The following is an 18,704-nucleotide window of genomic DNA, read 5'->3' on the forward strand; positions in this document are numbered from 1 at the left end:
TTTATTCGTCCGAGTATAGATGGGTAAATTCCGTAATTTTCAATTGAGGTAGTGGTCAAAATTGCCATGATTTTCAGGGGCAGCGGTAATTTACGAAAATTACCGCTGTAATTTCCGAGTTGCACGTCTCAACGTCTGAGCACGAAAATATCGCCAACGTCTGAGCTCCAGTCGCCAAGCGATATTCGTTTGTTTTTTTCTCGTTGTCGCAGCGCGATTTCTAACTTTGTCCCGGCACGAATGTCACATTAGTGATTACATTGTAGTCAGTTCATTACATTGTAGTCCCCGCGGAAGCCGGGAGTGGAATAGAAGGAATGGATTGTGATTGGCTAGATGCTTTTCCACTAGCAGTCTGTTCCGTATATTCCACTCCCATGTGAACTCAGCTTGAGACATCCCTACATTGCGTTAATTGACCTAAGGAAAATGCCGAAAGCAGTAACTGTGTTTGACCGCGAAAATCAGTTTCGCAGTGAAGGTTTCTATGTTTTTGATAAACAGAAGAAAATATTAATGTGCAAATACTGCAACTGCCGAATTGAATGGGCACGTAAAGATACCTGTGCTAAGCACTGTGAGGGTGCAGGACATAAGAAATTCAAAGAAGAAGCGAAGGAGAAGGGTCAATCAGTGAAACGGCAAGCTTCACTCCAAGAAACCTACCAAAGTTCTAAAATGGCAAGAGTAGAAAAAAATTATTTCGTTATGGCCACCTGTAAAGCATTTTTGGAAGCCAATATTCCAATAGAAAAAGTAGATAACCTCAGTCTGCGATCGTGGATGAGTGAATACATCCCAGGTGAGCAACTATTTAATTTTTCTCTATATTTTTAGCTAGTTATATTGATCTTTTTCCATATAACCTTTGGATATGGCTTGCTTTAACTTCTAAACTTAACCTTGCTATACTTAAAATTATGTATACTATCTGTAACTCTGACAATATGGTGTTTCTCTATTCAAAAGATACTATGTACTGGGCTGGGCCAGATAACATGGAAATTTTGTGTTGCATTTAATATTTCGTATTTTTTTCAGGTGCTGGAGATTTGCCTTCAGCTGATATGATGCGGAAGACTTACATCCCTCAAGTCCGAGAAGAAGAGGAGGCATTTATGAGACAAAAAGTAAAAGACCAACAAGTTTCAATTCTCTGTGATGAAACAACAGATAGAAAAGGGCAGTGTGTTTTTCTAGTTTTAATTAAAATCCTAGAATGTAGTGACAGCTCCAAATTGTATGTCGGGGGGCAAAGATTTTATCCAATGCTAATGCTACTGAATGTGGTCGGGCAATAATGGATGATGTGCAAGTTGGAAATTTCTTTAACAAATGTTTCTTGTATCGTTACTGATTCTGCTGCATATATGAAAAAGTGTGTTGACAGCCTGAAAGTCCTGTTTGGTGAGTCCCTGGTGCACGTACAATGCTGGGCACACAAACTTAATTTAGTGAGTAATATTTTTCAGATTAATTTAAAAGAGTTAAATGAGTGTATACTGCAGGTGAAAAGTGCATTTCTGAATACGAGAAAAAGAAAACATGCATACCTTGCTTTCTTACAGCAGAAGTATTCATAGGTTGAAAAGAAAGCTAAGCTTTTTCCATCTCCTGTAGCTACTCGCTGGAATTCTTGGCACAAGGCTGTCATTTATGTTAATGAGTATCTCTCAGATATCCGAGAATTTTTCTCATTGGTGGGGGAGGGAGGAAGTGTTGTACATTGGTTAAGTAGCCTGACCGAAGAAGAGGTTGCTATTATACAGTGCCAAGCAGCATTTGTTGCTGAACATTGTCAACCGATTGTGAAGCTGCTAGAATGCCTTGAGGGTGCATATCCTTATTCATACAAACTACAAAGCCAATTAATAGACATAGGAAATAGTCTAAAAATTATAAGTGATGGTAGTTTTGGGAATGACACATCTGGTCTAATAAAAAATCTCCCAAAAAAACTTGCACCTGTGCTGACAGCAGCATTAACTAATACAGCTACGAAGGCAAAAATCAAGCTTTCACAGTTACAGTCATGGAGATACTGCCAAGGGATTTCTTCATTCTATTGGCCAACTTTTTGATGAAAGATTCATGAGATCCACTACAAATAATGATATTATCAGGGCCTCAAAGCATCTACCATTAATGGCAGCACTATCTTCACAAGTGGTTCTTGAGGGCCATGCTGCTGTTAAAAGTGCACTCACGAAAGCACTCTCTAATGGATCTGAATTTGACCTCATGTCAGAATTACTCAACTTAAAAAAAGATCATGCTGAGTTTGTACATGCAAGTGTTAAATCACTGTCGGTACCAGTGTCTAATGTGGACAGTGAACGTGGATTTTCAGCGTATACAAATATTGTAAGTGACCGTAGAACAACTTTGACACCAGAAAATGTTGAACTTATGTTATCTTTGACATTTGGAGATTAATTGTACTGCAAAATATTCAGATGAATAAATAAATACTGTATTTTTGTGCATGTACCTCAATCATTGTAACCCTATGTCTACGTTATACCTATGTAACCATTTCTGTATGTTATAGACAAAACCATGCATGTACATTCCAAGAGTAAAATAAATATATTATTTTTAACTGTTGTAAATACATTAAAATGCAAATAAATTTTCTCCAGAACAGCCATAAATATAGTGAATGCAAGGTATCACCAAATGGCGGCTGAGAAATCTTGGATGAGTCAATATTTTTTAAACACCGAAATTTAGAGCCATTTCCCATTTTTTATCCCGAAATGGGTCATTTTTAATGACGAAATTCGAGAGTTTTATTCACCCCAAATTCTTGCCTCTAGCTATGGAGGGGCATCGTGCAACGTGTAAAGCTTCACGAGTATTCGCTAGCATATTCGCTTGCATGCCTTTCATTTATTTTAAGTGAAAACAACAGCTGGTGCACTACCCAACTTACTTCGCGTATCATGGGTGACAATGCTTCAGCTAATGGCGAAATATGGCGCTCGTCATTCCATTGTATGGATCTATGACTCCACGTCTCACCGTACACCTTCAATTTTGAGTTCACTCTAACGTATGACGCGGTGAGGGCTGGTTGTTCATCCCTCGCTTCACATTATAATTGGAAATGCTCTCGAAGGAAAGAATCACCCTTGATTCCGTACAAAGCCATCATGAATAATCGCTAGCATGTACTCGTGCGGTTTATGAGACGCATCACTCCTGCTCAACCGGCAGTATTTGCTTTCTTGCTTAAGGACTAACAAGGTTGTAAACCGCCGCCTTGTACCGTCCTTAGAAAGAGGACATGTCTCCAGGCCTTTAGCATGACGCAGTTCTGAGTTGAGGGTGGAAACAATTTGGGATCGGTGCGAAGCCACTCAGGAAATAGTGCAGTTGCTGGGTAACCATGTGACGATAGTGTTGGAATTAATTTCTAAGTGGTGTGCCTTTTCCATCTTGTGAAGTTATTTCAAATTTCCAATAAGTAACATGAAGGAAGTAATGTGTGCATCTAAAACACGCAAATCGTTCGTTAAAAAATGTGAAGCGCATTGGTTCGTGTGGAGTTCGAAAATATCTGAATTTGGAAATCACTGGTTCAGCGCATTACATATTGTTAAGTATGTTGGGTGGTTTGTGTGTGTGTGGAAAAATCTTGTGGTGATTGCGAAGTTTTTTGTGTTACCATGAGAGTTACAGAAGAGGAGTAATGATACTGGGGTGCTAGGATTTGGCTTCATTCTCCTGGAAAGTGTCAAATAGCTCCAGATTCAAGGAAATAAGCAAGTAACTATAATTTTCACCTTTTAAATCTACTCGTAATTATTTTATTTTTCTATGCAGTTGATTGGGAGAAAACAATTATATTGGCTTCATTAATCACACTGGGTGTATTTAGAATTCTTGGCCTTCACGGTGTAGCATATTTAGTACATCCCAGACAAAAAATATCACCTGCTATCGGCGCAAAAAAGGCAGAAAGCTGACTTTTGATAATTTGTATGAAATTCTGCCTAAGCTCTAGAGGGTTGCGTCATCTATCGTTTTACTGATTGTGAACTTGACTACGACAGTAAATAATTAAATATTGTTTAAACGTAAACTTTTGGATTCTATGGTTGAAAGTGTGGAGAAGAACACGCGAGAAACTCTGATAACGGAAGAACGGTCGTATTCTTCTTCTGATTACGGGCAAAATATTTAATCGATAGATTGTATTTATTAATAGAGAGAGCGACAACTCCGCATTACAAATAGCGTTTAAAAATTATATTTTACCCAATATTTGATTTTTTAAATGGCACAAAGGTAGATATCAATTTCCGAGGTGTAGTAAAGTACTTGAATATTGAAGTTACGTATGTTATATGAATAAAATATTTCTACACTTTTTATGTATCGAAAGGTGTATATTATTCCTCATACTAAAATTAAACCACAAAACAAAAATCGCCCGGCGGCAGAGCATATTACCAAAGTAGAAGCCGAAATTTTTGTCCAGAATAGACGTCGAATTGGCAATGCCGCTGAACCACGCCTACGAATCGGAGAACGAACACGCCTTTGAGTTTTGGGGGATGGCGTATTCTTCTGTGAAGTTGGAAATGAGTATGTAGTTCATCGGGGAATGGAATTTGGCAACAAAGTGAGCGTTATGAAGGGATATACAAGAGTCGTGGCCTCCTATCAAGCGTGAATTCCTCACGGAGTTGAGATACGAAGTCACCCGAAGCCTTCATTTCATTTACAGAAAGCATTTACGTGAATCGCCCCATCATAAAAATCATAGGCTATCCCTACCTAGTGAAAAAAATCATAATGATCTGAATACAATTTCAGAAGTGGTGCGCAGTTTGTTCCATGCTTTGAAGAATAAGTCATTGATTGATCTGATCTTTAATTCATCTACTCTGAAGAAAATTTTGCTTTCTGGTCGATATTTGCGTGCGAGACTGAGCGAACGAATGAATACGAAAATAACGAAATTTTCTGAGTGATGTGACTTTGGAATTTATACCGAATAACCATTGACACTCGACTTATATTGGGACCGAAGTGGTTACGTCACCGTCATTCTACCAATCCTTATTCCGGCCATCATATGTGCAGCCGTTTTTCGTGCACTCATTTATTAAACGTTCGCAAATTCAAAGAGACTTTTCCTAAAATTCCGAATCTTAGCTTTAGCTTAGTCATGAGTTGATACAAGGAAATTCTTGAATTTATCGGGTAGCAGGTAAGATATGGTTGTGTCCAAGGTGATAAAGAAGCACCTTGGGTTGTGTCTACCTAAATAAAATAATCTTAAGTCCTTTAAATTGAATTTCAGGATTAATGCGTGGTTTATTGTGTGATTTAACAAAAAAGTCATTGATAGTTTCAGTCCATAATTAGTCAAATTTTTATTTTTAGTGAAAAAAGACTTTAGCATTGCAGTACAGTAAGTGACTAATAGGGACGTCGAAAATACGGATTCACATTACGGCCGCTACTATTAATTAATTGGATTCACATTTGACGAAAAGCAAGTTGAATGCAAGGCCTGATTGCTCAGCAAGGATGTTCGCATAGAGTTACCCTATTCCCCGTCGATATATCTACTGAGCTATTCAGCGGTAACCACTTATTTTAGAATAATCACCAAACACAGAAATGTTGCCAAAAATATCACTTAAGATGGGTGTAGTGTGCCGCCACTAAGAAATTGTGGGCAATTAAGATAATAATTAAAAGTTACGTGGCAGGAGGTGAGTAAATGACAATCAATTTCTCCACTCACGCAGTCAGGATTAATCCATTGAATTCCTGCTCCACCGGCGTGCTCGTACCATATGTTCTCCTCGCACCAAATTTCTTCTCACTTCACGCTCAAACCTGAGACAGCATTCATAAGACTTGCATATTAGCTTTCATGTAATCATGATCCCTTTCGTGTAAATCTGCTCCTCAAACACGTCCGTACCAATTTTTCCCCTCACTCCGTACCTACATTCTCTGCAAGTAGTAAATAAGAACCGATGCAGTTACTTAAGGATATTTGCCAAGAAAAACCGTACCAAAGAAGTATGCTGCAAAAATGCGAATAAGATACAGGAAATAAAAGATAGAAAGGAAAAAATAAGAAAGACAGAGAGATTCAAAAAATACTACAACGGTTTTTTTCCGAGAATCCACCGGAGAATGTCAGATTGTGAAATAATATCAGTTTTACCACTCAACAGCTTTAGAAAAATCTTCTCGGGATACCGCGCGGGTTAGATTATTTAAGAGAGCCGACGTTTCGGGTACCGACTCGCTACCCATTCTCACGGCATGGGTAGCGAGTCGGTACCCGAAACGTCGGCGCTCTTAAATAATCTAACCCGCGCGGTATCCCGAGAAGATTTTTCTAAAGGTGTTCGCCGGGAAAGTGTAAAATCATATATACTCAACAGCTCCCTTAGGAGAAATAGTAGTAATATAATAGAAAAACTCATGCAATTCAATCATAAATTGTATAAATCGACAATATTTGTCGTGTTATTATAACAAATTGCCGACAACCGGCGCATTAAGAAATGGAATGCAGATTATGATGGCAATAGGTGCCCACAAAATAACAATAATTTACTCACTCACTAAGTCACGGTCAATCACGTAAATTTCTTCCCAGCCAGCCGCTGTTTGCAACAGGTTATTATCCTACTCGAACCTCACATGCACAGATTTTTTCACTGCTTTCAAATTTCTCAAGCGTATCCTGTGTGCACGCCGTTGTTGATGAAGTCAGGGACGGTGGTCCGTTGGTGTAGACACTGCAACACTCACAGTGTGGAAGTAGTCTTCGAAATGACACTTGAGAGTGAGTCATAGTCTTCTGACGGTCACAAGACTAGAAATTTCGCCAGGGTGAGGGAGTGGCGAGGATCAATAATGGAATTCAGCGACGCATGATTGAATTGAGCACTGAAACTGTTGGAGAGTCAAAAGGGCCCAAACTCTGAAACTATCGAAGTTATTACGCTACGCAAGGTAAGAATGCAAGTTCTTTGAAATAGTAAATTATTATAAATACATGTATATAAATTATTACATTTTAAATTTAATTTCAATGATATCCCATTTATTTATTTTTTAACTGAAAGTCTATTTTAATATCTATACGAAAATACATCGGCCATATGTTCGTGACGTCAAAGGTGTTATCCAATCACATGCCGGCTCAACCTACGAATCTTCGGGAGCCTCAGTTTGGTGATAGTCGTCGTCGAGTGAAGAGGTAAGTAACGAAGCCATGTTTAAGTTACCGGTTCCCTGTTTAATATTTACGCCATTACTTTTTACTTTAATGTTTAAGATATCTGTGAATTTGCTGTGATTAATGCCGAAAATTATTCGTGAGCTGATTGATTTATTTAGATTTATTACGCTTAAGAACATTTATCACCCACATAATTTGAGGGAAATGTTTTTCGATATCTTCGCCAGTAATTTGAATGCTTTCATTGTTCCTGCCAAAGATTCGTGGATAGTGGGCTATTCGTTATTCTCTTTCACGATCGATTGCTATTGTGATACGGGATACGTCTGAATTATTATTCATTGAGTACGATGCCTAGTAATCAAGTTTCAGTAATGTTGTCTACATTTCTTACGTATGAGACAATTTGAAATTGTCCATTGCAGCGATCCAGTGGCCATATTGTGATAATTTAGTCCCTAAGGTGTACTCTGTTTAATTTTATCTGTTTTGAGTGTTTGTGTGACGTTAACGAAGTGCTTGAAGGTAACCCGTACGTGGTTCTCGAGTGATTTCTTAAGGCTTCTGGGAACAGCTATAATATAGTGATTTGTCTCCCATCGTGGTTTAGAGGGGATTATAATAGTATTTTCATGACGTCTTGCCGCAAGGTATTTGTACTCGAATTTTCGGGACTTTGTCACCAAGATATTTGAATATTTGTAAGGCTGTGCCATTTCACCGCTGATTGCATAACCTTGCAGTTTATCAGTGGCATGATATTGTTCGGGGATCCTTCAAGATATATTCCTAAATATTTCGTTTTTAGAGTTGAAAAAGGACGCCTCTCCTTTGTTGAAGTCGTCAGGAGGTTGTAATTGCTTAAATTTATCGCAAATATATCGGAATTTCCTCGGAATTTAACCAGCTAATGCATAAGTTTTTTTCTTCTTTTTTCTCTTCGCGGCCGTTAACTTGCATGGCCTCAGCATTCACAAAAGGAAGGATTATCAAATAAATTAGTGTATTAACTATCATTATCATCAACTTCGTTTCTTACCTGAAATTTTCCGTCAACGTAATAGTCGGTTGGTGCATGATAAAAATTATATGTTAATGTGTGTCTCTTTTTCATTATTTTCAGTGTATCGATTCCATGTGAAAGTTGTGGTGTTTCTGTTATACGAGTGATATGTCTCGGAACTCTTTAACACTGGAGAGTGATCCTGAGGAATGAATGGTAAGTAAATTTCAATTTTCAATATTACACGACATTTTATTATGTTATATGCCAAATTGTTTCCATTTCTAATCCTTAGTCTTCACTTGGATTATAAGAATTTTTTCACGGGGTCATATACTTAAATCTGGGAATAAACAATTTTTATATTTGGCTTGTTCCGCCTTGAATGGAGTTTTTTTTTACTTTAAAAGTTCCATGGAAAATACCGGAAATGATTCGCAGTAATTTCTGCGTTTAGGTTTTCTGATGCAATTTTTAAGATACAGGCGACGGTTTTTCCATTGCATAGTTAACTTGTTTCAAAAGTGGCTCCTATAATTTAACTGTTTTTTACTTACAGTAAAGCCACTAAATCCTCACTTCTCCGAAGACCACGCCAGCCATTTACAAACAGAGCATTGAGAGGGAGGTTGAGTAGCCCTCCGTCAAGAGCAATAGCTCAAGTCAAGTGGGGCAGCTTACAGGGATACCTTCTTTAATGTTATTCTCGCCGTGCAGGTACAATCCTAATATCTCTCAGATATTTGTCTCGTGGACGTCAGATTTGCTCTAAAAAGGATTTTTTTCGAACCAAGGTATTAGTGCCGTAAGTCATCCCAGGAGGTGTTCTTGTAATCGGTATCATTTGATTTTTTATCTTTTTCTAGCCTTCTATTGCTTTTGGGCGTCTTCACTGTCCATTGAAACACTCAGCTACCTTCTTATATGCCATTCTCGAAGTGGAGACACAACACTTAAAACTCGCAGATTTTGCATCTAGTACGTCAGATATGCTTTCAAAATTACTTTTTCGTCGCCATCTTTACGTGGTGCTTGTTAAGGGATGTGGATTGCTCGAAAATGGTACCCTTAGAATTTTTTTGTTTTTTCGTCACCTTCTGGGCCTATTGACTGTCCATTGAACGGCAGGTTTGTCGTCCTCGCCTCAACGGCTGGCTAGTCTAAATGCACTCCCTTCGCTCTCCCTATTTTCACTGAGGACCACGCCAGCTGATTACAAACATAGCATTGGGAATAGGATGCGTATTCGTCCGCAAAATAAATGCCTCAAGTTAAGTGGGGCAACTAACAAGATCACTTTCTTATAATGTATGCTCACCCTGGAGATAGGAGACTCAAATCTAGCAGATGTTTACGTCTGTGACGTCAAAGTTGCTCTAAAAAGGAATTTTCACAGTCGGCTATTAGTGTCGTACGGTATTTCATGACGTATTCTCGTAGATAGTATCATTAGACTTTGTTTACGTTTTTGCGTCGATTTCCGCAGCTTTCGGGATTGTTGGCTGTCGATTGCGGCTGGCTTATCGCGTCTCCCCTTAACGGTTGTCTAGTCCTAATGCACTCCTGCGCTTATCCTCTTTTCGCTGATTCCATGCCAGCTAATTATAAAGAGAGCATTGTGAGGAAGGGTGAGTAGTCCTCCGCCAACAGAAACAGCTCAAATTAAGTGGTGAAACTTACAGGGATACATTTTTACATATCATTGTTGCCGAGGAGATACAAGCCGCAAATGTAGCAGATTTTTGCCTCTATGACGTTAAATTTGCTATGAAAGGAAATTTTCACAGTCGATTATCAGTGTCGTATGTTATAGAGAAGGTATTCTCGTAAATTGTTTCATTTGATTTTGTTTACATGTTTTTGTCGACTTCTGCAGTTTTCGGGCTCTTAGATTGTTGACGTTATCTCCTTGGCTTCTCGCAATGCAACTCCCACGGTTGGTCTCACTCTGCTGTATGCTACGCCACCCAAGGTGAACACAACGGTTTGATTACTATATTGAGGAGAATGCTCAAAGAAAAAGGACATGTGTACCATTGGATGATAATTCTGCTATCTTGAAAAATTCGCGAGCATCCTCTGACACCACTCCAAATCTAAGCTCGGTAATATCTACATCTTATTTCTCCCAGCACCTGCTTACTTCATTTTCTGCCAACATATGAAACCGTGGGGTTACACCTACCACCCTTATCATGCATTAATTATTTAATACTCTCCCTTTTTGCCATTTTGATGAAAAATGTCCCCATGATCGACAGTGGTTTTTCTGCAGAGCCTAGTAGATTTGTCTCTATACATACCGTGAAAAATAATAATCCTATGCTTGTTTTAAAAAAAAAAATTCGAACCGTTGCGCCTGCCACAAACAGCATTGGCTAAGCTATGCAACCCGTGCAACACAACCCCGGTTTCCACCGGCTATCTGAATGGCAAGTGCTACCACCTTTCCTCACTCTATTTTTGGCACATACGCTGCACTTCTTTCTTCCTTTTCTTTACATTTCTTAAGAAGTGAATATTTTTAAAGGAACTCATTGAAGGCTTCCCCTCAGGTAGGACATTTAGCAATGATTTTATCATTTCATTGCAGTGTTCTAACAAATGTATGGGTGTTCCTTTAAATCTTGGGTGTAATGTGAAATAATTGTTCATTATTATCTGAATAAAGTATATTCTCAATGTTAGGCACCAACTTCTTCTTCGTTTCGCAAATATAATAAGCAACAATTCATCAACCTTGTCTATGCCTCCCATATGTTTATTGTGAGTGTCCATCATAGCGGGTTTAGTGGACTTCCCTCCCCTCTTGCCTGAAAAGTCCATACTTGGACGAAATCATCTTTGCATTCGTTTATCCCTCCATTTTAAAACGCCCATTCCCTTTCTATCGAAGCGAGCCACAAGATCACCCTTCTCCAATTTTTATTTCAATATATCGGGGTTATTTTTCCTCTTCATTTGCAGTGCACCTGTAACGTATGTTTCCTCTCTAAGCAGACAATTGCATGTGTTCAGGCTGTTGTAATAGTTGCCCATGTGCACTGATTGCACCGTATTTTAAAAATTTTCCAACAATTCATGAGTCACTTTCTCGACGTGACCTGAACTCTCTACTCCTTCATCCTCGCCGCCACAATATATCAAGCAATCAAAAACTAAACCGCATGGTTCAGTGATCATGTACAATTTTATTCCATATTTGTGACGTTTCTTAGGAATGAATTTTAACCAGTAACCGATTTCTACAAAGAACTATGGACTTTCGTCTGGGAATCTCTTCGTTTCATGGAAATTCGTCTAGACTCACTGCCCTTACTGGGTATTACCCTTCACTCGTAGCTGCACGTATTTGGTGCAATGGATCACTGGGTTCGTGTTCGCCTTCTGTCACATTTCTACCATAGTGCATAGCGCGCAATATTTGCAAAAACCTATCGCGTGACATGTAATTGGAAAAAAACAGGGAAATTATACATTTCAGTTTTTTTCAATAATATTTGTAATCTTCTAAGGGATATATTTCCATTAGAAATAGACAGCCAAAAAATGTTTCCAATTCTCATCGACTAAAGATTTTCCACTACGCTATTCCGGCATTTGGAGGAGTATTATTTCGAACCATATAATCACTATTGGCATTCGTTTTTTTCACAAGTAACTAAACAAATCATCATTGGAAATGAGTATAGTATAGTCGTAAGGATTCTCGTCGGGAAGATTTACTTTTAGTCCTGAGGGGCCAGAAAAAGGCGTATCCGTTACTTCGAGTTTAGCTGCGTACCATAAATCGTAAGTCATTTAAGTGCCTTCGGAAGAATTTAGGTGAGGTGCATTGGCGTTTTCTTCATCCACTTCCTGACTCTCTTCGGACGACTTCTTGAATTCCTGCATTATCTTCCTCGCTTTCCATCTCTTTATCAGGCTGAATGGTGACATCCATCAAGTCTTACTCCGTCATTATCTTCACACCTAAGTTATTGCGATCGTCTTGGAAATCCCGGTATTACATTTCCGTCAATGCCGGCATTGAATTCCACTGCCAAGGTCAATACTAAAGATCCTGTGTGCAATATTTCATCTCAAAATGGTGTTCGATATCAGACTCGAGATAAACTGCGGCATCGAACCTTGGTCAATTGCGTGAATTACATTTTCAGGGGACTTATCATCGCTAAACATAAAATCTATTATTTTTAAAATAAGCAACTATGAAAATTGTCCAAACTAATTTATTCACATTTTTTTTGCTTCCTTGAGATGCATCTGCACATTTACAGTGCTAATGTACGAATAAAAGAAATGTAAAAACTTATGTGATAGAATTATTATTCAGAGGAGTTTTGAATGCATACGTGACACATTAATCTTCGATTTCGAGACAATTAAGTTCAGAAAAATGAAAGTACCATAAACATTACGAAAAAATACAAAAAAGAAGGAAAAGTGGTGAGATAAAAATGAAAGATGATTCCTAGAAACGACGGCCAGTGCTGAATGGTACGGAATGTAATAGAGAAGCGAGAGGTAACTTGGAGCGCCTAGGCCGTTATCGGTTGATTGTGGGCGCATTTGAAAACTGGTGGGAGCAGGACTCGCGAGTTTTTCTCCGCTCAGGTCAATAGTTTGCGCAGGAAGCACTGCCGCCGACGCGGAAGTATGTAAGGGTACTAACCATATATATTATAACTAAGGGTATATATACTAACGTGATGCAATGAACACTGCATTTACCCGACTGGATTCGATGAAACCATATAGTCCCTTGGTGCCTTCATAGTTACGAGAAGCCTTGAACCATTGCAAAGTTTATATCCTCTAATCCATGGGCGAACCCAGCGGGGGACAGGAGGGTGCAACTGCCCCCCATTAGGGCGGAAGTAAATAAATCCAAAACGAAATGTTTGAACAAAGTTTCTGTAAAAGTACGTGACAGATAACAAAAATAAAAAATCACACCTCCAAGAATATGATAAGAAAAACAAATAATTTGCTTTCGTAATTTTCTTAAAATTTTGGTTTCATTAACCTTTACAATGCTACGATGCTACAACTTGCACGACCACGCCTTGCTCCCCCCAGTTTTGGTCCTGGATACATCTACACAATACCCTGCGAGCCACCTCTAGGGTGTTTGGCAGGGGGTGATCAATCATCGACATGCATCATGCAATTGGACTCCCACATGCACAGCACACGATCCAAAAAATGTCATGTATAGTAACAAATTATGCTACCATATGCCGCTAGAAATAACGATAAAATTAAGGACATGCACTAAGTTTTACATGGGTTGGTAGGCTACACTACAAGTCATGAAATCTATTTATGAGTTCTATGGCTGCCGTTATAATCTCTTATTGATCGTGGAAAAAAGACATTCTGAACCTGTCTTAGTTTAGTCTATTTTTCAATCTACGGTCCAATAGAGATTCCTCTTCGAGTTTATCTAAGAGGTCAGCTGCACTAACAAGACTATCGTAACGACCTTTCACATACCTGGCGGCTCTTCTTTACTCGCGTTCAATAAGTTTTGACCAATAAGTTTTGCGCGTCTAGGTATTTCATTACCGAGCTGACTACGATGTGTTCAAGGACCTTGCATGAGATGGACGTTAAGGATATCGGCCTGTAATTAGATGGCTGTTCCTTGTCTCCACTTTTAAATATTGGCGTTACATTAGCGATTTTCCAGTCATTAGGTACTTCGTGGATGATTATTTGATTTTGATGGATTTATTGAATATTAACTGCAAGTAGGGGGCAATTTCTGAGGCTAGTTCTCTATATACGCGAAAAGGGATTTCGTCTGGACTAAGTGATTTATTTGGACTGAACGATTTCAATATATTTTCATTTCCGAGCGTACTAATGTCAATAGCTGGCATCTTATGTATACAGGGATTGTCAATGGTCTCGGGTGAGTTCTCGGAAGGCTCCGTGAACACGCTCTTGAAGTAGGAATTTAATAAATTGGCTTTATCGCAACTGTTTGTCAACACATCTCCATTGTCGTGTCTCAGCGAACGCACGGTAGATCGTTTACCTTGAACTTCCCTAACATATGACCAAAATGCTTTTGGGTTATCCTGTAACTGCTCTACTAGTGTTTTTCTTTTAAAATTCGTAAACGCATTCCTGAACGCTTCCTTCGTGGCGGCTTTAGTCATCCTATATTTTTTAGTTATTAACTCGCGTTCATTAACGGATAAATCCGTGCTGACTTTTTTTCATTTTAGCATGACACGCTCTCTGCGTCAATGATTTTCACACTTTTGCGTCATACCATCTCGGCTCCCTGCCTTCTTTTACTGTTTTACTATGGATGTAGCTATTTATTCCCGAAGTTACGAGTGAAAGAAAACCTTTCCAAGTACCCTGTACATTAGGCCGATCCTTATTTTGCAGAATCGAGAAAAGTTATGTTTTCCTAGTCTCACAATGATCCAAACGAGGTTTCTATTCACGTGTTAAAATTTGGTTACTTTAAAATAACGGCAACCAGTGGCCCAAGGGTCCAAAGTACTGCGGACCCTCAATTGAGATTTGTGGGGCCGAAAAAGTGCTATTTCTATGTACAATGTATTCTTAAAGAACTTTAGAGCCGATATTCTGTTTATTTTGACCAATCTCTAAGCGTTTACGAGATATCGTCCGTCGTAATGCAATCCACCCCCCAGGGCACTATCCCGCACCGCGGCGCCGCTGAGTTACGGCCCGCACCACTTACATAGAGACTTCCCCTCCACTCCTTCCCCTCCCTCGGCAATGACTTTGCTCCTAGCGGTAAGATTTACATGTTAGTGGTACAGAATTGAAAAGGCTGTTCCTCTTGTGTCATGATTAATGTTTTTAAGCGTACAATGTCAATTTTAACCCTACAACGCCGTCCTATGTACTGTGCGCCAGCCCCGTTAAATCTTAGTTTATTGCCACCATACGACCGTGCATCATCACCGCATGCTTTGTTCAAAACTGCTCTTTACATACAAAATGTTATTACTATTTATTACGTGATAAAATTTTGTTAGCAAATTATAAAGAAATGAAGGAAATGAGCAGGGCTTCGAGGGCCATAGCAGTTGATATAAATATTCATGGAAGAAGAAACGAGGCAGTCAGTTTACATTTTTAAATCAATGTGGAGAGATAGTTAGTTCTTATGTATAGTGCGCAAAGGATAGGAAGTGCTAAGTTTTTTTTAGGATTTAAGGAGAAAAGTGGTGAATAAACTAGTTTGTCATGAATACACGTGACGTTCATTTTAAGAATAGGCCAACAAGAAAAAGTATTAAATCAAGGCTTAATTCAGAAATTGAACTGGTTGGAAAAGAAAGTGAAGAAATACTTGGCTCAAAGTTACTTAAAGTGAGAGAAGTACTGTGTGTTTTTCCTATAACCTGATGGGTTTAAATGTATCCGACTTAGTGCGTGAAAAACAGAAGGAAATGCGTTTCAGCCATGGAACTAAACGAGAATTCCTGTATTACGGAAAATAAGGCGACTGAAAAGTTAGAAAATTTACTCAACAAATGGATGAACGAGCGACGACATTAAGAGAGAGTGGAATCTATCTTTGATGTGCCCACGCAATAATGGTATGAACATCCTGATTAAAAGAACATTTTGCAAATTATTCAGAGTCTTTAAGAGGTATGTGATTGTGCAGAGAGAGGGGTGAAACTAATTCAAGATTTTAAGACAGTCATGTAGAAGGAAGCAAACTTCCAAAATTAATTACTAACAATAAGTGTGAATTTTCATCGTATCACTACCCCTAACGTCCGCAAATACACTTCAAATGCCAAATACGGGTTGCCAGTGAAAGATTAGAAATACGAAAATGCATTTTATTTTGGTTAATTTGCACTGAAATTCATGGACAAGTGAAAATACGAGTAAATTGATTACTTTGATTGGAAGTATTGTCATGACAATTAAATTCTTTCTAGCGTTAGCACATTTCTTTAAAGACTACTTCTTGCCAGCAGGATCAAAGTCTTTGCCGAGGGAGGGGAGGGGGTGGAGGGGAAATCTCTAGTAACTGGTGCGGGCCGTACCTCAGCGGCGCCGCGGTGCGGGGTAGCGCCCTGTGGGGTGGATTGCATTACGACGGACGATATCTCGTAAACGCTTAGAGATAGGTCAAAACAAACAGAAAATAGGCCCTAAATTTCATTACTATGTATTACGTTCTACATAGTACTGGCACTTTTTCGGCCCCAAAAATCTCAATTTAGGGTCCCCAGTACTTAGGGCCCTTGGGGCACGGGTTGCCGTAATTTTAAAGTAAACAAATTTTAACACGTGAATATAAACCTCATTGAATACAGTTTCTTCTCCTGACCTTCCTTATTATTACAACAATGTAGTGTTTATGATTTTGGAGTATAGGTCATGATTTAAATTAAATACACTTTTTGCCAACGTTTCTGAGATTTATTCTCCTTCCTCAGGGCTCTTAATTATGATGAATGTTTACAAAGAAAATAAAGAAAATAAATTAATTAAGTGGTTACAAAAATTTGAATACAATTGTGCAGTACAAATTCATTGGTAAATTAAAAATTGTGAACAGAATTAAACAACATACCTGTGATAGAAAATTTTCGTTACTAGGCTAATCATGGTTACTAATAAATATTGATTCATTTGTTAACAAATGGTATCTAAATTATACTAAACAATTCTAATTTCGATGAATTAAATAATAATAAATTTTACTTAGGTGTTCGATGTCCGATCTTTTATTGCAACTGTTATTTGATTTGGATATGTAAAACATTTCTTTAAATAATCTTTTCTTAAAATTGGTTTCTATGTCTAAAATTTTGGTGTTCTCGAAATCAAAATGATGGCTATAGTCTAGACTGTGATTTGCAAGAGCAGAAAGAGTGATTTTATTTTTTATTGATGATTTGTGCTGGGATATTCGGTTTTTTAAATATTGAGAAGTTTGACCAATATAACAACTATTACAATCGAGGCATGGTATGTGGTATATTATGTTACTTTTTAGTTTTTTTGGGGTTTCTGATTTAATTTTTGTGTACAGAAGTCTGCTTTGCGTGTTAGAAATTTTGTGTGCAATTTTATAATCTAATTTTTTGAAAACTCTAGTAAGTTGTTCAGATAATTTATTTATATAAATGATTCCACGGTATGGGGACGTTATTGTGTTTGTTAAAGCTAATTTATTTGGTGAATTCTGTGTTTGTGGACATAGAGCGTTGTTTTTTTGTAGTATACATTGAATGAGTCTTTTTGGAAAATTGTTTTTTATTAGAATGTCCTCGATTATTTTTAAGTTTTTTTTTTGTGAAAAATTTTATCACTCAGATTTAGCGCTCTAAATTTTAGTGCATTGGCTATATTTATTTTATGTCGTAGAGGATGATGAGACTGAAAATTTAGATATCTGTCTGATTTATGCGGTTTCTTCCACCAATCCACACTTATGGATCCATCTTGATTTCTTATTGTCAACATATCAAGGAATGGGAGTGTGTTATTATTTTCAAATTCTATTGTGAATTGTAATTTAGGATGGAAGCAATTGAAATAATTTAAAATTGTGTTCTCGTGTATATCACTGGGTAATGCTAGATATAAATCATCAACAAATTTGTAAATAAAGGGAATATTAAATGGTAATTTAGCGATAATATTGTCTAGGAGGTGATTCATAGTCAGGTCTGCTAATATGGTCGCCACCGGGGAACCCATAGGTACTCCATCATTCATTCGATATTGACGATCCTTATACTGCAAATAGCCTTGATTAACAGCAATATCAAATAATAAACCATAATATAATAATATATAAACCTCATTTGAATCATTTTGAGACGAGGAAAACATAACTTTTCTCAATTCTGCAAAATGAGGGCCGGCCCACTGTACATGTAACTTTAATATTGATTCTTGAATCACGGGGAAAGCATTTTTCAGATGACACTTAAACCCATAAAAATCAGCTCTTTTAAAAATGAAAACTTTACGCCCTTTTTTAAAGTTTACAGCGGTATTTAGAGATAACTTTGCAGTTATTACGCTATGGTCACTTATTCCTTCGACGGCGCTAACGTTTATTACCTGATGAGGTATATTTGTCGCTAATAAATCAAGAATGCTTTATTCTCTGTTTGGTGCGGGTGCTATTTGAAGCAATGAGTTAGATGTAAAAGAGTGTAATAAATCCTAGCAAATCATTTTATCCCTCCCACCAGGAATGAAGCTATAAATCTCACAATCTATAGAAGGTACGTTGAAATCTCCACTTACAATCAAGTTTCTTTCAGGATACCCGGATACTATGCTCTTTATTTGAGTTTGAAAATCCAACATTGACGTTATATCTGTGTTAGGTGGTATGTAACACGAACATAATAAAATAGTTTTGAATTTGAACATTTAATTAAACACCACACTGATTCAAAGCTGGTCTCACTTACAGTTATCGCTTGGCTTACGATT

At 37.9% G+C, this 18,704-nt stretch overlaps 1 protein-coding gene across 1 annotated transcript; it reads left to right on the forward strand.

Moving 5' to 3' along the window:
- The first annotated feature begins 437 nt into the window (after positions 1 to 437).
- On the forward strand, positions 438 to 1,573 carry LOC124165553 (CGG triplet repeat-binding protein 1-like). The gene is made up of 2 exons (XM_046543006.1): positions 438 to 802; positions 1,042 to 1,573. Exons 1-2 carry the CDS (start codon positions 517 to 519, stop codon positions 1,299 to 1,301), a joined length of 546 nt encoding a protein of 181 aa, XP_046398962.1. The 5' UTR covers positions 438 to 516; the 3' UTR covers positions 1,302 to 1,573.
- The last annotated feature ends 17,131 nt before the right edge of the window (positions 1,574 to 18,704 follow it).

This window comes from Ischnura elegans, chromosome 9 (genome assembly GCF_921293095.1).
Source record: "Ischnura elegans chromosome 9, ioIscEleg1.1, whole genome shotgun sequence".
NCBI lineage: Eukaryota > Metazoa > Arthropoda > Insecta > Odonata > Coenagrionidae > Ischnura > Ischnura elegans.